Raw genomic sequence first — 23332 nt, 5'->3', positions numbered from 1 at the left:
GCCAGACACTGTCTAGACGTCCAGCCCAGAACAAGCCAGCCTGGCCTGCACTCCCAGAGGGTTCCCCGAGTAGTTCTCTGTGCAGGTGGCTGCAGGGCTGTCCCACAGGGCAGGATGTGTGAAGGGCCCACACCAGCAGTGCCCTGGGTAGGAGGCTGAGGCTGCTGAAGGGCAGCTGTGAGGGACTGTCCCACCACCTGGGCAAGAGTCCCCATCTGTCCCGGCAGGAGGGGGCATGGCCTCTGGTGAGAATCCTGGCTTTGCCCCTGTGCCCCGCCGCCAGGTAGCACTCAATAAATGCTCCTCGAGCTCAACTGAATGTTAGGAGACCCATCTTCCTTCCCCCAGAATCGCAATCACATGCGGCCTCACCCTGACCAGCCCCAGCCTCCACTTGTCCCCACGCACAGTCCAAGGGGATCATGCTAGGGGGATAGCACTCAGCACTCACCAGCCGGCTGCGCAGGGGACACGGAGCCCCGGTAGAAGGCCGAGCCGTCCCTGGCCACAGCCCACACCTGGTGGCAAGCCCCGATGGAGACAGAAGTGAAGGGCTGGTCGGTGCCCACATGCAGCCAGGAGGAGCCCTGGAGATGGGAGCCAGAGGGGACACTGAGGGCTACCCGGGCCCAGCCTCTGCCCCTCCTCCTGCCCAAGGTCCCAGGAGCTAGCGGCTCCTCACACCAACCTCAGCCTCGGCACCAACTGTCCCCGAACCTAGTGACCCCCTCAGGCCACATCCAGGGACCGTCGGTCCCAAGGACTGTCTTGGGCAGGCCCGGGAGGCCTGACCTCAGCTAGACTTCCGTCCAGAGTTCTATTTTGGGAAGAATCTGCCAGAATCCCGGGAAGGGCCCAAGGGCTGGCAGGTGAGGCAGGGTGCTCACCGCGGGGTTGAGCTCGGACACACCCAGACGACACAGCACGTCCCCCTTATCACTGACGGCCCAGAGGGCGATGTTGTGCCCACTTCTGTCGGCACCTGGCCTTTCTGGGATGATGGACACGTCTGCAAGGGTGAGAGGGGCCACCTCCAGCCAGGGCCCAGTGGTCACCAGCTTACACTTCCTGCAGTGGGAGACAGCAGAGTCCCGGGGGTCCGAAGCTGCAGCAGGGCCTCCTTCTGCCCACACGGCCTCCTCAGCCCCAGGCTGGGGGCTGGAGGGGGAGGAGGGGCCGGGACCACCCCCAGCCCCACGCGGGCACCCGTTTCCTTAGGGCAGGAATGAGGGGCCTGGAGGGGCAGCCACACCCTGCCCTGCCCCCAGCCAGGCCTCCCATCCTGACCTGCCTGTCCTGCTCAGAGCAGAACCTGCCAGTGACATTTCTCTTGTTTGTTCTTGAAAACAAACTCTTCGGAAACCAGAGAGCAGTTGGGAGCCCAAGGGCATTTCCTGGGCTGACATTTACTTTGATTCTGTTTCCCTCCTACCCTCTCCTCTGCTTTTCTTCCAAGGGGACAGGCGGGGGGGGGGGGGGGCGACCTGTAGGAGGAGGGCATGAGGCCATGCCTCCCAGCTACCACTTTACCTGGCCCAGCACCTTCTCCTGACAAAATCCTTCATGGTTTTGTACCCATGGTATGAGCTGCAAGAGGAAGAAGGCCCAAATCAACACCACGTGTGCAAGTTTGCAGACAGTGACACAGAGTGCGCGCACACACGTTCTTCTTCCACCCGTTCAAGGGCAGAGCCTGGGAGCCACCGCATGAGCTCAACAGGCAGCAGGTATCACACGACAGGTGGCTGATCCGTCAGACGCCTCTAGTTTGGCTGGGGTCTCTGGGGTTCAGGTCTTCCTGGGGTCAAGGTCCCTGGGCCAGGATCCTGCAGCTGCTGGACCAGGGGTCCTAACTCTGGGGGCTCTGAGCCCTCCTCACCACTGGGCTCACCAGAGCCCTTCTGGGGAACAGCCAACCTGAGGCCAAGCGGAGGGCTAGTCCAGGAGGCTTGGCTATGGCTGGAGAAGATGCTGCCTCATCGGCCCTGGGCCTGGTTCTACTCAGAGGCCCTGGCTCGGCCCCCACTGCTCTGTCTTCCACTTAGCTGTGACTAGTGCACCTCAAAGGGCCTGCTGCCCACCAGCCCACCAGTGCCATGTACCTACCGCCCACCACCAGGGCCTCCCCCGCTTTGCACACTGGTCATCCATGTCTCCCTTTGCTTCTTAGGATGGCGCTGGCCTCACTCTTTGCTCAAGCTGCCCCTTCATCTGACACCTTCCTCCAGCCGCCTCTGCCCATCACCCAGGGCCAGACCCAAAGCTCCCCAAAGCCACTCAATAAAGAAGCCTGCACACCGGGTCCCTGGCTGGCCCGCCCAGGACCAATGAGCTGGGGGCTGAGGGAGCCACAACGGTCCTCCCTGAGTCAGTCCACTGAACCAAGTGTGCTCGTCTCTCTGACAGGCTCCTAACCCTGCTGGCAGCTGAGGGAGGCATCCAGGGTCCCTCAGCCATGGCCACAGCTGGGGGTTGTGGGGGGCCAGAGTGACCCAGGACAGCAGGGCAGGGGGCGGGGTGCCTCGTGGCAGGAGACACTTACGCGGGGAAGTCACTGGCATACTGCCAGCCCTCCTGGTCGGTGCCCCCAGGAACGCTGAAGTCCACAGCCCAGTCAGAAACCTACGGGGAGAGGCAGCTCAGCACGGTGGCCCCCAGCCCAGCCCCTTGCCCCAGCCCGGAGCTCACCCAGGTCCACTGCAGGGACGGGGGCTTCGTGCCAGCCTTGGTGCATTCCTGCAGCCCTGAGGCGTCGCTCCACATGTACCGGTCGGTGGGCAGACCCCTGCATGGACAACAGGCCTGCTGAGGTCACATGAAAGAGGAGAGAATGGCCAGCACCAGCTGGTGAGAGACAAGACGTGAGCACCTAGGACATTTGTGTCTCTGAAGGGGTGAGGGGAAAAAACAGAGCTGCCCCAGGGCGGGGACGGCAACCACGTGAGCTCAGGGCGCATAGGAGCCTGCGCTGCACCCGCAGCCAGGCCACCTGCCTGAGGGCTGTGGCGCGCTGTGGTCCTGGAGCCCACATCTTCCCCAAGAGATGTCGCAGCCTTATCCCCAGGACCTATGAGCATGACCTTATTTGGAAACAAGATCTTTGCAGGTGATCAAGTTGGAACGAGGTCACTAGGGTGGCCCCTAAACAAATATGACAGTGTCCTCACTGAGTTCAAACATCCCGAATTGGAAAGGCAATGTGAACACAGCAGAGATGTTACCATAAACCCAGGCTGCAGGCTGGGAGGCTGGGAACAGATTCTCCTTCTAGGCCCCCGGAGTCCCTGCCGGCTCTGCCCCCACCAGCCTCCATGTGAGAGTTTAAACCACCCAGCATGTGGTGTTTGGTGACAGCAGCAGAGCTGGCCCAGACACAGGGCGAGGAGTGCACACAGCGGTGTTAGGCAGGGGGCCGCAGGCTCAGGGGGGAGGAGCTGTGGCCCTCGGTGCTCACGGTGCTGCCCTGTCCCGAGTTCTCAGGACCGAAGAGGAAGTCAGGACGCTGCACAGAGCCCACCTGGAGGTTTCCAGGATGTATTCTGACCACGGGTCTCAATTGTCTTAGAAAAAGCTCACACCCTGGTTTGCTGGGGTGGACAGAGAAAGTCACAAATATTGACATACAAGGAAGTCCTCAAGCCGTTTGTATAACACCGTGAGGTCACACACGATCTACCAGTCTGAGCCTGAGCCGATGTCAGATGCTGAGCTGGGCCACCCTCGGGTATCGATCGGTGAGGCCATCACAGACCATCTTTACATTTCAGCCAGGACTGTGGCTGAGTCTGGGCAGCCCCCGAGCAGCTCACCTGCTGGAGTAGCCAGTGACAGGGTTCCAGCGCTGGTTCTCGTAGATGTAGACACATTTCACATCTGACTGTGTGTAGATGTTGCTGGTGCTGCTGGCCAGGCCTGGGAGGGTGGGGGGGGAGAGGAGGCTGCCGGCTGGGGCCTCAGGCTTCCGTCAGAAGCACCGAAGCGGGCAGAGAAGGGGGCAAAGAAGGGCCAGGGAGAGGGGGCTGGGAAGGGCCAGCAGAGAGGGGCTCACCGGTCTGCAGAGTGTATCTCCCAGGGGCTGGCCTGGCTTTCTCTCCCCATGATTATTCTGGGCTTATACACCCTCCATGAGCACATCATGCAGCACACGGAGTCTCCCGTCCATGCCACCTTCTAGCTCTGGTCTTGGCCCCACCACTTCCCTCCCTGTCTTCCCACTTACCAGGCATCAGGCAAGTGGAGGGCCCCACCAGCTCCTTCTTTACTAACATTCACATAATGTCCGTGAGCCCCAATTCCCTCATTTGTAAAATGGGGACACACATCAATTTCTGCCTCACAAATCAGGGTGCTGTTAAGCCTGGGCAAATGGGAAACTCCTGTGGTCTCAGTGGACCACACCTGGTTCTAAGGGATTGGCCACCTTTCACTGCAGGGCATGTGGGCTGTGGCATGGAATTTTCCACTTGAGAGTTTGCTTCCTGCCTTCATCTCCCAGGATGAGACACAAAAACCTGTCTTCCTAGAACTTGGGGAGCCAACAGGGGTTCCCTAAGGTACGACCCACCTATTCAGGGGCTAGAACTGAAGACCCAGGTCCTGGGGCTGACCTCAATGTACCCTGAGGCCTCGTCTGTGAAATGAGGGGTAAAGACTCTGGTAGCCGCCTTTCTAGAGCCTTCAAGCCCCCTGGCTGGGCTGAGGGTGCTGGGGAAGGCAGGTCAGAGGCAAGGGCTCCCACACCATGTGTGTTGGCCATGGACCATCCTCTGTGGAAGCTGGTGGCTGCAGTGACGGCCACCTGTCAGCCAGCTGCCAGCTGAGAGTCAACACTGGGACAGTGACTCCGCATGGGCCAGAGAAGACAGCTGGGGCTGGGGGAGGGGCCGGTCTGGGAAGGCTGGGGAGCCGGCCACCCTCACCTTGGAAGCAGCCTCCACCGTAGCCGCCTGTGTACACCCAGGCTGTGTGGTCGTAGCCAATGCCCCACACGACACCCTGGCCGTTGGCTTCCACCACCCGCAGGTGGCCTCCCATCTGACGCCAGAACCTGGGAGGGAGAGGAGAGAAGCCAGGGGGTGGTGGGTCCCAGCAGCCTTCGAAGCCTCCTACCTCTGCAGCCCTGTTTGCTCAGTGGCCTCCCTCAAATATCCCGTTTTTACTCATCCTCAGTCTCCAAGTAGTGGACTTCATAAGGGACGATGGCACTCGCCTGGCTTCCATTCAGTAGTGACCAGAGCCAACTCAGCCCAGAGTCTGCGGGGCAGGGGGCCAAGCCAGCAGCCCTCCTGTGACACGCCCCCCACCTCCTGGGGCCTGGGACGGGCCCGTCACGGCAGAAAGCAGGGTCATCTCATCGGGATGAGCCACGACACGGGCTGGCACACTGAGGTGACAGCGCAGCCTCCTGGGCGGGCAGAGCGCAGGCTGCCACCTGGGTCACCCTCCTGTGGGGCTAGGTCCTTTCACTGTCACTGGAGGCACTGTGACTAGTTCATCTGGGTGCTACACACAGGGCCTTCAAGAATGGAGGACCGAGTCATCCTCTATCCCCTCCCAAGCAGGGCCTCCTGGCCTCACCTACACTAGGCTCGGGGCAACTTAGGGGGAGCTCCAGGTCAGCATGGGGAGCTTCGTGTCCCCTGCTGGGTCCCCCTTTGCTTCCCCACCTCGAATTCTGGGTGCCCCAGAACGGTGCCACCACCGCCCCCAGGGAGGACCTCTTCCATCTCCTGGTTTTGGATGCCACCTACAGAGCCACCTCACACCCATCCCCAACACTAGCCTGAGCCCTGTCGGGTCCCCCTTGAGGTCCTCAAACAGGCCCGGGAAGACCCAAGACCTGGGAAGCAGCTGGCCGTCCCGGTGGCTGGCCAGAGGGAAGCGACACCCGTCCTCCCAGAGTGGCAGCTCGGGCTGCTCTCCCGAGGCCAGGGCACAGCGGACTCACATCTGGTCACAGGGCAGCATGTGTTCGGGGGCCTCCAGGTCCGGGCTGGGCTCGCTCACGAAGATGTCCCCCTTGCAGGTGACGGACCAGATGGCCTGCGGGGAGGGGCGGCCGTGGACCCTCCGGCTCTCACAGCAGGACAGGTTGAGCAGGGCAAGCTGGCGTGGGGAGACAGCCGGTCACCGTTGGGACGGGGGGGCCACTGGCAGGCTGAGGCCAGGCTTCTCCGAGACCTCTGCCTGCTGAGCCCGGCCCATCGTCCATTGCCACTCACCCAATCGTTCATGTCCTGCTCGGTGGCAGCAGCCAGACGCACGGGCCACCTCTGCCGGGTCCTCTCGGGGGTGTACAGGGCAAAGGAGTGCTTGGTCTCGTTGAGCACGGGGACCAGCACGGTCACCTCATTGAGGAACACGTGGATGTACTGTTCACAGAGGGTGGAGGGCGGGGCCGTCACCAGGGCACGGTGGCCCCGTGGGGTTGGGGGCACAGTGGGCCTTTGGGTGGAGCCCCTGCCATGGTGGGTGGACAGGGATGGTCTGGGTCACCGGGTCACCCCTGATTCCACAGAGCTGGTCCTGGGGCCCGTGGGATTTGAGTGGTGGGCTCTGGGACCAAGCAAGTTCAGCACAGAAGCCTAGTTCACGAGCAACCACATTGGTTTCATTCTTAGTGTTGACAACACCACTCTCGAACCTAACCGACTGGGTTCAGACACCAGTGGTGGAAGCGCCGGGCGGCAGCACCTCCCTCGGCCTCATAGCTCCTGCGAAACGCAGGCGGCTCAGGGAGGCTGCAGCAAGGGGGGCCTCAACTGCAGGGGCTGCTGTCACCACAGGCCTGACACAGCCCCCTGGAGCACCCGGGGGCCTGTGTTCCGGTCCCCTGGGTGCCCTTCCCATGGGACCCCCCCATGCACCTTCTTCTCCTCGTGGACCACGTAGTAGATGAAGAGGATACTGTCCCGAGCCCCGTCGAGCCCCGTGAACTGCTCCAGGGCCACGCGGACATCCACCCATTTGTGAGGCTTCCAGTCGCACCACCACTGCAGGGCGCCCGTCTTCACCCACACCGACTGCAGCATGGGCCCCCAAGGCACAGAGCAGTCACAGGTGGGCCCCGAGTGCACCCAGCTCCCAGCACCCGAGGGCCACCCTGGCTTGCCAGGGCTCCCGCCTAGCACCCCCAGCTCCCCAGCGCCCCCCAGTGACAAAGATGGTGCTCTCATACACCCGACAGGGGCCGGGGCCCAAGCCCGTGTCATCCATGCACAGCCTTCTCATTCTCACACAGCCATGCTCTGGGTGGGGAAACTGAGGCTCAGGGAGATTCTGTGCCTGACCCAGTGTCACGGAGTGAGGTGGGAGCAAAGCTGGGGCTCACACCTGGCCTGCCTGCAGCTGGAGGCCTGACACCTGGCTGCCAGCGAGACGCTTCTGCACCAGCAGCCGAGGCCTGAGGTGCAGAAATTCTGCCTCTCAACCTGACTGGGCTTCCGGGACTCGGGCTCTGCCCAGGGTGGGGGGAGGGGTCCTGGTCAGCCCTCCACCCCATCCTCCCTTGTCTCCATAGAACACCACACTGTCGTGGCTCATGGGGTTCCTTCTGCAGGGAAGGGAATGACAGCACTGCCCCCCACCCCCACCCCTTCAACTGAGGCTGCTATGGAATCTAAGTCCTCAGGGCATGGGCTGTGCTAGAAAAGACCGCTTCACCCCCTAGCGGCTGGACACAGGGCCACACCTGGCCACTTCACCTTAGGGCTGGTAAGCTGCCCACCTGCTCACCTGCTCCACTGCCTGCTCATAGTGCCGGAAGTTCTCCAGCTCCCGCTTGGTCCGCTCAGTGAGCTGCTGGAAGATCTGCTTCCGCCAGGCAGCCGTCTGGGCTGGCGTGATGGACATGGACAGCGTCTGCATTGAGGGGGACAGGCCTGCGGGCCAGCAGAGCCTCAGGGCCAGGGCTTCTGTTTTTGTTTGTAACCAGCCTCTTCTTGCTAGATTGCTAGGAGCTCTGTAAAATGCCCCACAGGGGTGTGCGGGAGGCTCGATCATGGGAGGCGCCCCACTCTTGATTTCAGCTCAGATCATGATCCCAGGGTTGTGGGACTGAGCCCCGTGTCGGGCTCTGCACTGAGAGTGGAGCCTGCTTGGGATTCCCTCTCTCTGTGCCTCTCCTGCTCAAGATGACTCATGCATGCGCTCTCTCAAAACATAAACATTTAAAACAATGCCCCACAAGCCCTCCCCACACAGTTCATCCTGATGGGAAAGCAGATGGACCCCCAATCCAGTCTGTAGAACAGCCCCACTGCCAGGGCATGGAGAGGGGACGGGGTGCCCCGGCTGGTGTCCAAAGGCAACTGACAGACCGGCTGACCCAGTGGGGGCGTTCAGGCAGGACATCAGGTTGGCTTCTCCAGCAAGGAGCACCCTCTGGGGTGCTGGGCCCCGAGACCCCTGCACTTACCCGACTGGACGGTGAACCACTTGAGCACGGTGTGGGGCTCCACAGCACAGCCTCCTCCTGACACCCAGGCCCAGAGCGGGTGGTCATCGGCCCCATATGGCTCCTCCAAGCCCAGTGGGAGGAGCCCCAGCGTGGAGAGGCCACTGGCCTCTGGAAAGCCAGCAGCCGGGTGGCTGGGTGCTCTCTTAGGCTCCTTCAGGTCAATATTGGTCCAGGGCAGTTCGGCCAGGGTGGAGGCGGGGCCAGGGTGAGGCTCAAGACCAGGGGTCTGAATGGCAGGGCCAGTGGTCTCCTCCTCAGCAGGCTCTGTGGTCCTGCCACTGCCAGAGCCCAAGGCCAAGCTGTCTCTGGGGTTCCTGGGACTGTCTACAGACCCTGCAGGGCCAGGCTGGTCGGGCCCTGGTCTCTCAGCTTCTGAGGAGGCGTCCGTGTCGCTCGGTGCACAGGACTCACCACTGCCCCTCACCTCGTCGCCGAAGAAGCAGCCAGCACTGGGAACAAAAGGGGCAGACCTGTGACTCCTCCAAGGAAGGAACACGTGCTGGTGTGGGCAGGCCCAGCATGTCCGCGGTGACCCAGGGGCAAGCCACAGCCACGACACCCACCAATAGCTCCCTCCCACGGAACTGGAGAGGCCGGGTCACACCCTGGGCTGATCAAATCATGGGCGGTACCACTATTTTGTTACCATGGCAAGACACCTGTGATGTAATATTGACCGTCTCAAATGACGTGGCGATCAATACACTCGCAATGTTGTGCCCTCACTGCTGCTCAGTGCCAGAACTCTGCCATCACCCCCACACAGAAACCCCGTACCCATTAAGGAGCCATGCTCCATAGTCCTTCTCTGCCCAAACCTCTGCTGATCTGCTCTCGGTCTCTACGGATTTGCCTAATACTGGACACTTCATAGAAATGGTAACACGCGATCGTGTGTGACTGGCTTCTCTCGCTTTGGACAACGTCAGGCCTTGCCCGCGTGCGACACGGATCGGTCCCACATTCCTTTCATTGCTGAAAAATGTCCTGCCGTAGGGACATGCTGCATTTTCTTTCATTACCATGGGTGGACTGGGGAGTTGCTTCCACCCTTTGGCTACCGCGAATAATGCTTCTTTGAACATTCACGTAGGAATTTTTGCTTGAATGATGTTTCCAGTTCTTCCAGGTGTACATCTAGGAGCACAACTGCTCGGCCCCACAGGAACTCTAGGTGTAACTTCTTGAGCACTACTTTCCAAAGCAGCCGCACTGGTCTCTCCACATCCTGTCAGCACCTGCTATTGCCTTTCTTTTTGCACAATAGCTCTCCTGGTGGGGGTGAAGGGGCTTTTCAGCTTGGGTTCTGATTTGCATTTCCCTGCTGACATCGAGCATCTTTTTCTGTGTACTTCGGAGAAGTGTCTATTCGAGTCCCTCGCCCTTTGTAAATTTAGCCGTCTTGTTGTTCGTTGTAAGTATTCTTTACGTATTTTAGGTGCCAGGCTCTTGTCCAATGTATGATCTGAGCATATTCCCCTCCCCCTCTGTGGGTGGTCTCCTCCCTTTCCTGAGAGTGTCCTTTGATGCACAAAGCTTCTTCATTTTGATGAAATTCCAGTTTATCTATTTTTTTCCCTTTTGCTTCTGGTGCTTTTGATGTCATATTGAAGAAGCCATGGCCAGGTCCCAGGTTCGGCACCTGGAGCTTTGAACGCTTCTCAGTGGGTTCCAATATTTGAGAGCAACGAGCGGAGAGCCTAAACTCTCAAGCAAATGAGGAAGGCCCAGCACCTCGGCCTCTTGGCCCTCTCGGCAGTGAGGACGGCCACACTGGGGGAGCAGAGTGGGGTGGGCCAGGGTCTGGGCAGGGCCCACGCTGCAGACAGGACCATGGCCAGCCTTGGAGCACTGTACCAAGGATTCCGGTGCCACAGGACCAGGCAGGTAAGCACTGTAGGCAATCACGTTACAGAGCTGAGGCATCCCTGACTGAGCCGCTAACTCACCTGCCCGCATTTAATGCCAGTGGGCAGAGCTGGAACTCAGCCTGGCTATCCACCCTTGGGGCTCTCAAGGTGTGGCCTTCAGAACTGCAGCAGCAGCGTGCCTGGGACGTTGAATCTAAAGCAAAGTCTACTGAAACACAAGCTCTGGGGGACAGGGCCTGGCCATCTGGGTGGGACAAGCCCTCCAGGCATTTCTGGTACAAGTCCAATTCTGAGGCCCCTGCTCTAGCCTGGAGAGCCATCTGTCTGCTTCCCTGCACCCCACAAAGAAGTCTTTTCTCTCCAAGACCTTGAGACTTCAGAACCAATGGGTCAGCGCCATTCAGGGCCAACCCCTGGCTCCAACATGGACAAGCTCACCCACTTGCCACCTCCCACCAGCCTGCTCTCGTGTGCCACCCTCAGGCTGAGCTGAGGCACTGGGAGCAGGAAGGGGGAGACCTCACAGGCCATGGCTCTTGCAGACCAAACCTGCTGCTTCTTTGACTCGGCCAAGGCCAAGCACCCCACTGAGAGGCCACCATTGGCCCTCCCCAACCCAACCCCTCCATGCCCTGCTGCCCGTGGGATCACCTGAGGAGACTTGATGAGCTACCAGAGTGCGACCGGTCATACTCTCGGCTGGCAATGATGGCCTTCCATGTTTTCCCACTGAGCTCGCTCTGGGTGACACCCTGACGGAAGTATATGGCCCGGTCCTCACAGCCAATGCCCCACACCTGGCAGAGAGAGGCGCTGCTGGGTGGGAGGCCAGCTCAGACCCTTTCTGGGGTAAGCGGGGAGGGAAGGAATGCAGGAGAGCATCCCAAGAGGCCATCTCTGCAAATGTAGGCTGGAGACCCCCCCCACCATACTCACAGTTGGGTGTGCACATGCACGTGTGTTAGGGCCCATAGGGATGATGGGGCGGATGTGGGGGTGCGTCCACAAGTCAGACACAGGGAGCAGAGCCCAGAGAGGACCAGGGAGGGCACGGCACCAAGCTCAGGAGAAGCATGGAGCCTGTCCTGGCTTCCCAAACTCAGGCAGACTCTGGGCTTTAGGGTGACAGAGTCCAGAGAAGGTGCACTGTGCCGGCACACAGCATCCACCTGGGTCCCTAGCTTCCGAGTAGCCTCTGGTGGGAGGAAAGCTGTTCCCCAAATGCACCCAGAGAAGGGTGTGGGTCTTTTTAAAGATGCAAAATAGGGGCCCCTGGGTGGTTCAGTCCATTAAGTGTCCGACTCTTGATTTCGGCTCAGGTCATGATCTCACAGTTTCAGAAGTTCAAGCCTGCATTGGGCTCTGTGCTGAACCTGCTTGGAAGGAATTCTCTCTCTCTGCCCTTCTCCTGCTCAGGCGGTCTCTCTCAAAATATAAAACTTAAAAAAAAAAATTGAAGATGCAAAGTGACCTCCTTTTCAATGAGAAAGGAGGCCAGGCTGCCATCCTCCTCCTCCCTGTCTGTGGGCGCTGAGGAAGGCATACTGAGAGGCTGGCTAGCCTGAGGAGCAGCCCATTTTGGGTCCTGGCCTGGGGGGGCGGCGGTGCCTACAGGGCTGCACCTGCCCCAGGTGGTCCTGGGCCAAGGCCAAGCACCCCACTGAGAGGGGTGCGGTGTCACCAGGCGGGCCTCCGTCCTCAGTCCCGGTGTGCACTTGCTAGCGCCCGTTGTGCCCCTGGCTGCCGTGTGCCCAGCTGACTGGGATGGGTTGGAGGACAGGGAGAGGGCACAGGGGAGGTCAGCGCCCCTGCCCTGGGAAGAGCTTCTAGGGCAGCACGTTGGGATCCAGGGAGTCTGAAAAGCAGCCAGGGCTCATTATCTACCAGGATACGTTATACGGGCAATGTTTAGGAGATGCCGCATCTGTCAAGTTGGAAAGATCACTTTCATTCTTCACTCACTGAGCGGATTTTGCCCAAATACTTGTCGACAAAACCCCTCAAGTCTCCAGGCCAGGACCCAAAATGGGCTGCTCCTCAGGCTAGCCAGCCTCTCATGATGGCTTTGGGGATCCTTACCTGGGATGAGCAGGGACTCTGGGACCCAGGCGGAGCTGGCCCCCGGGTGACCCTGCAGGTGGGCAGCCTAAGGAGGTGCTGGCACCCCCCCCCCACCCATGATGGAAAGGGAGGCAAGAAGCATCAGAAGCCCCCACTCTGAGACTCCCGCTGTGTATGAACTGCTGCCCCTGGCCGTCGGGACCCACAGTTCAGCATCACATGCACACCTGGTCATTTAGCCCCACGTTCACCATTGTCATTTCTCCGACCATCTCGATCCAGCTGGTGCCACAGGGGTTGTGCGAGTTGATGCCTCTTCGAAACCACACCTGGGAAGGTCAGAACCAAACACAGCCCCTTGGAGGGCCACTGAAAGCGATTATTTTTTTAAAGGTTCTGGAAGGGCAAATGAACAATTTGGTCCTCTGGTCTCTGGTTCGTGGCCACAAATGAGCACAGCACATCCCTGAGAGAGGAGATGTCATCCCTGTCCCTCTTCCCCACACCCCTGCTGCACCTCCCACTGGGCGAGCATTATCCCACAGGGCTGAGGGTCACCGGCCGCACCACACCTATCCTAGTGGCTTCCTGTCTGTTCTCTGGCAGAGGGCATTGCCCCTCCAGGAGACAAGGCTGCCTGAATCTTTCTAGAACCTTCTACCAGTTCAGCAGCTCTTGGCACCAGGCAGTAGCAGCAGGTGTCGGTGGTTCCGCTGTGCACAGAGCCAGGGTGGGACTTCTCCTGGCTGGTGTCTGGTAAGGGGTGGGCACACACGCATCTCGACTGTAGACACTGACCTGTGAGCCTGACTAGACATCTCACCCCGTGGACCTCTGTGCAATCCTCACGCCTGACGCTCGGAAAGTACCATTTTTTTCTGGTCCAGTTTGTCCCTTATATGAGATAGCGGCCTTAATGATGTTATTTAGGAAAACCATTTTTCCAAGCTTATCATTAGACAAAGAACATATTTTGGGTCGATTCTTAGTGCTTTATGAAATAGTCTCTTTAAGCCTAACTTTTTCAGGGTGCCTGACTGGTTCAGTTGGAAGAGTGTGAGACTCGATCTTCGGGTCATGAGTTCAAGTCCCACACTACATATACAGATTACTAAAAAAAAAAAAAAAAAAAAAAAAAAACCTTAAAAAAGAACAACCTAACTTTTTCACTTTAACTTATAAAAATACACATAGTCCCACCAAACCTCCCGCAGGCCCACCTGTGGCCCCATGGCTCACCTGATAGTCATACTCATGCCGCCCATGCCAGTCCCCGGCATGCTCTCCAAGTCTGTCCTTACCTACTCTGGATGGCCATCTGAGCAAGACCCCCTCGGCTCTGAGACCCTCCGAGAGGGTCATGCATCATCCAGTACTTACGTTTAACTGGACAATTCCTGAGGTGGGACGGGGGAGGTGACCGGTTAAATGAGAAACCCTAAAATCGCTTTTATTAAAATGTCTAGAATGTCTAAAACATCCCTTTGACTCAAAGGAAGTCTGCACAAATATCTGTCTGAAGACTGAGCAAACTGGATATAAATAAAATTTCCGGCTCATTTAATTCATCGTTCTCAGAGGGGCTTCATAAGATGTGGTCTCTGGGAAGTGGATGCGTTGGATGATCTGTGCTTTCTCAGGCTAGGGGATGGCCTGAAGCTCAGGGACCTTCTGCACGAACACAGACTTGGACACGTGGGGGTTCCGCCCTCTTGGACAGTGCTACGGGATGCCTGTGAGGTGGGGCTGGAAACACCATGGATGCAATCTGAAATCTGCTCATTTCATTGGACTTGCCTCTGATGCTATAAAAACGCCAAGCACTGGATAGGATCAAAGGACTCAAATAGCAGAGGGTTTCAGAAAATTGGCACCTGACTACATGAAATGTTACGGCAGACAGAGTGACGAATGTAGTTGTTCCACACCCAGCATGGGGGCGTGGGCGTCTCGTGGCAATCACCAAGGCCTTCAACCCCAGAAAATGCATGGTGCTTGGCTGGATTTGTTCTAAAGGGTTTAGGCCACACTAGCGAGAACAAATAACCACAAGGCCCTCAACCATTAGGTTCGATTCCCATATGGGCCAGTGATGTCTTTAAAAATAAAGGAAGAACGAAAATAAAGAAATTAAAGGGAGCCCTCAGCCCCAGCCCCCAGCGCCGTCTTACTTTTCGATCCTTGGTGACGGCCCAGACCACGCCGACTCCCACGGAGACGTGCATGATCCCATTTTCGGATGTGGGAGGCTCCACGATGGACCAGGAACTTCCTACCCGGCCCCAGAACAAAGAGCCGGTGGTTCTCATCAGTGACAGGGCTGGGGGAAAGATGGGTGTCCCCCTGCCTCTCCCGGTATGCCCACCTTTGGGATTGTTCCTGTTGATTCCTTCCCGGACCAAAGCCTGCCCCTCCCAGAGCGTGGCCCACAGGAGGTCGTGGGGCCCACAGCTGATCTGCACCACCTCTCCTGGGGTGTCCATGAGGGACCATGATGAGCCTTCAGGGTTGGGGTGGTTGACATCCTCTCTGTACCACACCTGGGTAGTGGAGAAACCCACACAGGATCAGGCAGGGGCCGGCCTGGGCTCCGGGTCAGGCTAACTGCCCAAGCCTGACTACACTTGCATTTAGCACAGCACAGGCCAGGCAGGGGGTCTCCGGGAGCTAGGGGGCCCTGACTGTCCACACTCGCTCTCCCTGGCCCCTCTGCCATTGGGATCCTCATGCCAGATTAGATGCCCCCCAACCTCTGCTAAAAAATGCCACCCTGGATTCCAGCCCTCCTGGCTTTGGATCATCTGCTTTCAGAGAACCCCTTGCCCATTCACCTAGGGTCCCAGGGAGACCTCTGGCCCCAACTGGGCGTCCTGTGCCCCCTAGTGGCGATGCACTCCCAGTATGCTGTCTCTAGGGGAAGTGGGGTCCCTGGGGGTTAAATGGGGAAACCCCCTAAATCCCTTTCATAGGAATGTGTAAAACATCCACCTCTTTTTTCCTTTAACCTGAAGACAATGAGTTGTAATAAAATATTTAAGACCGAGTCACCTGCTTATTTTGTCCAAACTATTTGGCTCATTTCATCTGGAAGGGGCTTCACATTGCTGCGTGGTCCAGGAGGGATGGAGACCCCCCCCCAAGGCTGTCTTCACACTGGGGACCACAGCCTCCCAACCCTTACACCGCTCTCTTACGGCCTATGCCTGGGCAGCCTCTGTTCTGCTACCTGCTGGTTTGGGGGCCCCTCGGTCTCTCTAGCTCCTCCTGGAGCCCTGGGTCCTAGGCATATCTTTATAGCTCACAGGAGTGGGGCAGGGCTGTGGCTGGTAGCCAGCATGCAGTGACCACAAACACTGCTCTCATGCCCCTGTTCTCCCCTCTCTCTGCATCCAGGTGGGCATGGCCCCTCAGGGGGGGCTGCATCCCAGCCAGTTCCCTACCATCCTTCAGCATGGCTCAGAAAACAAACAACTGTGGGTTGACTGGTGCCCAGGTCAAACAGCAGCCCAGACATAAGTAAGCCTGGTAAAAACCTACTGTGACCGTTCCAAGGCTAACTGGGAAAGCTTGGTGGGTTTGTGATAAATGGTACTGAATAGACAAAGTCTGCTCCAAAACTATAGCGAAAGCGTTAGTCACCGACATGAAGGACCACCTATGTCACTGCTGCCATGAGGGGCTGGCTTTACTCCTTAGTTCATAAACTTCCTGAGAGAAGAATCTCCTCTTCTTTCTAAATATCCACCCACCCACCCACTGACCTCCCCACCTACCCATCATCCATCCACCTACCCACTCACCCATCTATCCATCTACCCACCCACTAACCTATCTCCCCATCATCTGTCCAGCCACCCACCCACCCACTCACCTCCCCATCACCTCCCCATCCACCTACCCCCTCACCTACCCATCATCCATCCATCTACAACATTCACGCATCTATCCATACAGCTAGCTACTTTCCACTCGTCCGTTGATCTACCTACCCACCCACCTAACCATCTATGTACCCACTCACTCACCCATCCATCCATCTACCTACCCACCCACCTACCCCTCACCCATATATCTACCCATCTACCCCTTATTCATCTATCCATTCACCTCTCTATATAACCACCTATTCCCTCCTGCTCCCTTGCCCCCATCCACAATATTATTGGAGACTACTGGGTGGGAACCACCAGAAGGGAGTTGGGAGGAAGCTCAGAATCTGAGGAGACAATATTGATGACATCTGAGCTCAGGGTGGGCACTCATCAATGCTCTGGGGGCTCAGTGAAGGGACTGGCCAGGACCAGGCACAGGGTGGGAGGTCAGAAGCTTCTGGGGGGGGTGGCAGGTAGGACCCAGTGGGCCCACAGAACCACAGGGTCCACAGGAGGGGTTACTGTGGGGACCCTAGCACCTCGCCTGCTCAGGGCAGTCCTAGCTCTAGGGGCAGGAGGCAAGGAGCAAAGAAGGGCTCAGGGGAGCCCCTGCCCCTAACTTCCACCTTTGGGAGGACACTGGAAGGCCAGTTTCTCTCCTGCCTGCTCTTGCCTGCGGCTGGCCTCCCCTAGCCACCTTCCATCCTAGGACACAAGGGGGACATAGGCCTTACCTTTCCCTGTAGAGACACGGCCCACACGGACAGGCGGCCCACAGGCTCGTCTGTGATTTCCCACCCCCCCACAGAGAGATCATTGAAGGGGTCAGGCAGTTGCTCGGGGTCATCCTTCGAAGGGATCTGAAACAAGGAGGCATGTGGCAGAGGCAGTCATGACCTGTGGGCACCCAGGGCCAGGAGATGGCAGTGTTCCCCTCCTGGTGGATACTGGAGTGCTGGGTCCCTCCCACTCCCCCCTGCACTCTCCCAGCCTTCTGTTCTCCAGCTTCTCCCGCCCACGACTCCATGGAGAAGCCAGGTTCAGGACAGAGAGCTCCCAGCCTTGGGTCCTCTCTGCCCCGTCCTCCTTCTGTTGGCCACCAGGCCCAGGGCTGCTACCCCAAGGGCTCACTGCTGCTCCAGTGTGGAAGGCAGATGTACAAGCAAGGTTTTGGCTCCATGCTTTGCAGTGACCCAACCGCTGTGACCCTGTCCCCTCACCTAGAAGAGGGCTGATCACAGAACCCAGCCCTTGGTGTAAGCCGTTACCCTGCTCACTGGGGGGGTTAGAGGTTGGTGCTCCCAGTGCAAGGGGCTGGCAGGCTGGGCTAGCGGCCCCACCTTGCAGCAAGATCCCTCCAGAAAGGTCTGGTGAAGGCCCCAGGCCTTGCTCTCATTCAAGGCCACGTAGGACCCCAATCCAGGCCTCACATCCCTAAGTTGGGAGGTGTTTTGGGGCCAGAGGAACAACCCAAGAGCCAGAATGGCTCCTGGGGGGCTAGGGGGAGGAAGAAGGGCACAGACTGAGCCCAGTCTGGGGCAGGACAGCCTGAAGACCAGGGTCCGGTCAGGTTCTGTGCTATCCTGGGCCACAGTCTAGTCTGGCTTCCTATGTGGCCAGGTCCCAGACGGGGAGAGCACACAGCACCACAGTGTTCTTGGGACGGGAGTCAAGTCAAAGGGCAGGTCCCAAAGTGGGCATTGTACCCCCCTGTGCTGTGCAGAGGTGGGCTGGGCAGGGATGAGGGTCCCATGCTGTCCGGGCCCTGCCCCACCACTCCAGGCAAACTCAGGCATCGACCTTGGCCCAGGTGTCCCGGGACTTGTATCTTCGGTACCGGATCCACCTGCGGCGCCGCACACAAGAATTCCACTTCTTGTCTCTTGTATAGGTGGCAGGGAAGTCGATGGCATATGTCCACCCCTGAAATACCAAGTGGGGGCGGGGGGCTCTGTCAGGCTTGTGGGGAAGGAAGGAAAGAGCTAGGGCCAGGGGATGGGGGTGGGGAGAGGGGGACATTGGTAGGGCCCCAAGTGTCCATCCCCGAGGGGCAAGTGGGAGCATGCAGGGCACCGGCGGAGGGTGGATGCTGGGCACCGGGGGCAGCACTGGGGGCAGGGGTCCTTCCCTACAGGGGAGCTGCAGCAGCAACAGAATTCACCTACCCCTTTCTCGGTGGGCTCCCCTCCAAAGTTCTCGTCCACGTACCAGTCTGACTCCCACGCCCAGTGCGGTGAGGGCAGTGCCACCCCGTCCAGCGGCCGGTGCTGGAGCCCACTCACGTCACTCCATTGCCAGCGGTCGCTGGGCAGGAGCTTCTCACAGAAGCCGCCCACGGGGTTCCAGCGCTGAGGGCCAGGAAGCAGACACAAGGCCTTAGGCCTGCTGCCGGCCTGGGCTGGTGGGGACCTCTCTGGGCTGAGCGGGACCTTGCCACTAGGGCCCCCTCCCCCTGCTGAGATCTCCAGGATGGGAAGTGAGTAGGGGGTCTGCCTGGAACTCCGGGATCAGAGCCTCCCACGGCCAGCACATCAGCATAGCCCCAAAGGATGCAGGGCCCAGAGGGGCAGGCGGTAGGGGCCATGGCCTTGTCCTGGGTTCCTGGAAACCACCCAGAGCACCCCCTTGTGCAGACCTGGCCAGGCTGCCTTTATAAGGACACAGTAGGGGCTCTGGCCCCAAATGCCCTAGACACTGGGACCCTCAGCAGAATGCAGGGAATGAACACGGGGCTTGGCCACGAGTGTGGAGTGGGGCGCTCGCCTTCCCCAGAAACCAGGCCACCTGGCTGCCCAAACCCATGCTACTCCACCTGGTTCTCATAGGCCTCCTCCCGGCAGCGGATGGGGACGTCACTGGCGCACACGTACACGTAGACCTGGTTATCGCAGGCGATGCCCCAGCAGCACTGCGTGGCCGCACTGACCCGCTTGAACTCCAGCTGGCTGTCCTTGCAGAGCTCCCAGTACTGCCCAGCCGTGGAGAGCGTGTGCACCTTCCCGAAGAGATCCACCGCCCACAGCGCTGAGTTGGGCATGGCAGCGGCACCTGACGGAGAACTGGCGGCAGGAGGCCAAGGTCAGTGTCGGCGGCCAGTCCTGGCTTCCAGTTTAGGGCCCTTCTTCTTCTTCTTCTTCCTCTTATTTTTTGATAAATGATTATTTATTTAGAGGAGTCGGGGAGAGAATCCCAAGCAGGCTCCACACTGTCAGCATACAGCCTGATGCAGGGCTCAAACTCATGAACTGTGTAATCATGACCTGAGCCGAAATAAGGAGTCAGGCGCTTAACTGAGCCACCCAGGCGTCCTTGTTCATTTCTCTTTTAACAAAACATCCTCAGGGACGCCTGGGTGGCTCAGTCAGTTAAGCGTCCAACTGGCTCAGGTCATGATCACGAGGTTTGTGGGTTCGAGACCCATGTCAGGCCCTGTGCTGACCGGTTGGAGCCTGGAGCCTGTTTCAGATTCTGTGTGTTCCTCAGTCTCTCTCTCTACCTCTCCCCCACTTGTGCTTTCAAAAATAAACATTTAATACTAAAAATAAAAAGAATAAGTGAAAAGTTAAGGATTTAACTGTCTTGTGCCCATGGTCTCTGCCCCACGGCAGGCAGGTCCCCTCATTTATGCTGGTCCCACAGTGACAATCCTATTATGGGGGTGGTGGAAGCATCCCCACAGCCAGAGCTGTACCTGGTCCCGCAGGAGCCCCACGACTGTGTGGTGGGATGTGAGGGTCCCGTCTCCGACCTCCTTGTGTGGCCTCCGCCCTCTGCTCCCCAATCCCTCTCCATTTGCCATCCTCCACTCCTGCCGCCTTTTTCTGTCCTTTTCCTTTCTGCTCCATAGGCGGTGGGCAAGGTGACTGGTAGCTCTGGGGCCACCCCTACACCTCCAGGGCTGACTGTGCTGGTGCTCCCAGGGCCTAACTCCTGGGCCTGGCTTCTGGTAGGGAAAGCCTCCGACCAGGGCAGGGCCACTAGGTCTGGGATGACAGCGGCCTGGGGAGTGACAGTGAGTGGCTAGTCCACCCCAGGGCTAGGAAGGAGGGAAGAACTGCTAGGAGACAGCATCCCAGCCTCACACGCCTGGAGGCTGCCAGGCCTGCCTGTTCTGCTCCTGCAGGCGAATCAGAGGCCGTGGGCACGACTACACAGATGCCAAGATGCCAAGTATCTGAGAACAAGAGCTTCTGCTACAGGCAAATAGGTTCTTTGGGAACAAAGCGTGTCTTACAAACATCAAGAAGAAAGAGTTCGGGCTGAGAAGGAAGTAACCAAGGGATAAGGAAGAAGGGAACAGAAGGAACAGGAGGGGAGGCCTGAGTGGCTCAGTCGGTGAAGCGTCTAACTTTGGCTCAGGTCATGATCTCTCGGATAGTGAGTTTGAGCCCCGCATCTGGTTGTGTGCTGACAGCTCGGAGCCTGGAGCCTGCTTCAGATTCTGTGTCTCCCTCTCTCTCTGCCCCTCCCCCTCCTCTCTGAAAAATAAACATTAAAATAAATAAATAAATAAATAAATAAATAAATAAATAAAAGAGAGAACAGGAGCCAAGCTTTAGGAAACATCGCAGAATCTCGACCTCTCTGCCCTGCCTCCAAGGCTCAGTCAAACGTACGGGAAGTCACAACACCAGCCTTCTGGAGCCATCTGAAAACTGGTATCTGCGTCCAGGTGTTAGAGCTAGAAGGCACCCCCTCTGGACCCCTGCCTGGCCCAGCCTGAGGGTCCACTATCCACCTCCGGCATCAACGCTGTGGCTAAGCATGCCTAGAGCCACCCTGGACCCAGACTGTAGGAATCTGGGTCCTGGCTCCATTACTTTCTGGTACCACCCAGAGCCAACTAACCTCTCCATGCCTCAGTTTCTTAATCGATAAAAGGTGGAAGGGAACACTGACCTACTCACGACGTTGTTGTGAGATTTAAATGAAATCACACAGGTGTAGAGCCTATACTAGATCGTGCTCAGTACTCAGCAAGAACTTGATGAGCATTATTGGTATTGTTTTACTACATGGCATTTGCGACCACAAACTACCACTCATCTCCTACCTCATAGAAAACAGAAGAAATCAAAACCCTTTCTTGTCAACCTGAGTCTTTAGTCTCTTCATTTCCTTAGCACTTAACAGTGCTCTGCACATAGTGGGTGTTCAACCAAAGTTTACGCATAATCACAGCCACCTACATGCACTATATTGTCATCTCCCTAGGCTGGGATGGAAATACTGCTCCAGGAAAGCTGAATGCCACCAATTACTTAAGGTTTAAAGTAAGGTCATAATAGGTGGAAAGGTTTGTGATAAGTAAACGATCAATAGAATGTAGGCGGCGGGTATAGGAGTGTTTACTGTATACTTCTTTAAACTTGGCCATGTGTCTAAATATCCTCATCATAAATTATTAGGAGGGTAAGAATTTTGGAGGTGAAGGGAATTTGGCTCCTTTGATGTCAACTTAATATAAAGCTACTCTTCAAAGCTGTCTCTCTGCTCATAGTTCACCGTATAAGAAACCACTGGAGTCAGGCTATCTGTGGGTTGAGCTCAATGAACAGTGACTTTGACTTGTATTTGATACACTTCCCTTCAGAGAAATGACTAAGCAATAATTTCCACACAGACATAATTGAACCTTCCAGGCATCTAACAAAAACCTCTGCTACAGGGAAAGGACAGGAATGGGTTTATGCTTGTACCACACGCACGTGCATCAGAGTGCACACCCAGACACCATCACTTCCTGGCTAAAGATGACAGGGGTGAACATCCTCGGCCAGCCTCATCCCCTTTCTCCTCTAGCCAGGATGCTACCCCAACTCCTCATATGCCACTTCCTGGCTGTGAGGTGACCGGGTAACCAACCCAGGGACACTTGGTCACTGGGTCAGAAGACTCTTGAAAGGAAAGGGAGGTTTGAGCCTTAAGTCCCATGATTCTGGGATCTTGGGATTCCTTTGTTTTGTAGGAGTAGAGAGAACACTATCCAAGAACCCAAGAAAGCAACCTCAGGTTCACCAAGACCTTTTGCATTATGAATTCCAGTTGGACTTCCAGCCATTCCACTAAGATAGACCTGTCACCACCCTCAGAGCCATCTGCCTTTCCGCACAGGTTATTAATAGATCCCTTCAGAGGCCAAAAGGAACCCAAGGGAAGGTGGGGTAAAGGGAGTAGGGCCAGGGTATGGTAGAGGGAGGGACACAAGGGGCCAAGAAAGCTCCCGAAGCATCTATTTCCCTGAGTCTGCCATAGGGCTCCTTCCTGAAATGTTTCCTGTTCGTTTTTCTATTACATCCTGTCATTCCCACCCTCTGTACAAACACAGGGAGCCCTGGCTACTGAGGTTGCTTACTGCCAGCCACTTGCAGGGCCTGTTGAAAAGTTATATCAGGGTCCAAAGACTCGGGAAAAAATAGCAAGACATGCACCGTAGTTGAGTCCTTCCTGAAGCAGGGTCCACAGGTCGCACTGTCCAGGAGATGCCCTGAGCCTGCAGTTTGGAGATGAACCGCACCCCATTCCACCCCTGATCATCGCGGGCAGGTCAGCCTGGTTTCATTCCGGTTGCATGCACTTGGGCGACAGGTGGGCCCCCTGTCCAGCCACCAGTAGCACAGTTGGAGCGCCAGGCCCTCACCATCTGCCCTTGCTAATCCCACGACAAGCAGATTTGCTCCTACCGCTGCCTAGAGGAGGGACAGACGGGCTCCTAGCATCTCGATCCCCTAAACCCTCAGGCTCCAGCAATCACTCCAGCGCAGAAGCTGGGGTGGGGGCGTCACCGGCCGTCCGGGGTACCGCGACCGTGCCCGCACGGTGTGCAGGAAAGAGCACCTGCAAAGCTTCTCTCACCCCTCGGGTGTCCGGGGCAAATGCAGACCCGGGAGGGAGGAGGCGCCGCTGCCCTCCGCGGCCCCTACCTGTCCGGAGAGGCCGGGGCGCCCATCCCACCGGCCCGACTCCCCCGCCGCACTCACCAGGGCTAGCGCCCAGCGGGCGGGGTCGCGGCGATAGCTCCTCCGCTGCCGGGCTAGCGGGCCGGCCCTCCCCCGGAGGCCCGGAGAGCT

At 57.9% G+C, this 23332-nt stretch overlaps 1 protein-coding gene across 5 annotated transcripts in view; it reads right to left on the bottom strand.

Moving 5' to 3' along the window:
- Nucleotides 1-23332, bottom strand: part of TECPR1 (tectonin beta-propeller repeat containing 1) — a 26451-nt gene extending 3119 nt beyond the window's left edge. For 3 of the 5 annotated variants that reach the window (XM_029946951.1, XM_029946954.1, XM_029946956.1), the window contains exons 1-21: nt 23186-23273; nt 19075-19321; nt 18428-18610; nt 18063-18185; nt 16997-17122; nt 14756-14930; nt 14562-14662; nt 12618-12719; nt 10981-11126; nt 8417-8907; nt 7735-7880; nt 6867-7022; nt 6222-6371; nt 5948-6105; nt 4920-5047; nt 3810-3912; nt 2689-2785; nt 2543-2622; nt 1531-1587; nt 888-1068; nt 452-587 (exon numbers count right to left, since the gene is read on the bottom strand). In XM_029946951.1, coding sequence (XP_029802811.1) covers nt 452-587; nt 888-1068; nt 1531-1587; nt 2543-2622; nt 2689-2785; nt 3810-3912; nt 4920-5047; nt 5948-6105; nt 6222-6371; nt 6867-7022; nt 7735-7880; nt 8417-8907; nt 10981-11126; nt 12618-12719; nt 14562-14662; nt 14756-14930; nt 16997-17122; nt 18063-18185; nt 18428-18610; nt 19075-19321; nt 23186-23211 — 3112 coding nt within the window. In that variant the 5' untranslated portion in view covers nt 23212-23273. Of the gene's footprint in view, nt 1-451; nt 588-887; nt 1069-1530; nt 1588-2542; nt 2623-2688; nt 2786-3809; nt 3913-4919; nt 5048-5947; nt 6106-6221; nt 6372-6866; nt 7023-7734; nt 7881-8416; nt 8908-10980; nt 11127-12617; nt 12720-14561; nt 14663-14755; nt 14931-16996; nt 17123-18062; nt 18186-18427; nt 18611-19074; nt 19322-23185 lie in introns of all 5 variants that reach the window. The other 2 variants (XM_029946953.1, XM_029946952.1) reach the window with 2 other exon arrangements.

The sequence above is a fragment of the Suricata suricatta genome, chromosome 8 (assembly GCF_006229205.1).
Source record: "Suricata suricatta isolate VVHF042 chromosome 8, meerkat_22Aug2017_6uvM2_HiC, whole genome shotgun sequence".
Lineage (NCBI taxonomy): Eukaryota > Metazoa > Chordata > Mammalia > Carnivora > Herpestidae > Suricata > Suricata suricatta.
The sequence above is the reverse complement of the archived record's forward strand: the minus strand, read 5'-3'. Positions and strand labels throughout refer to the sequence as shown.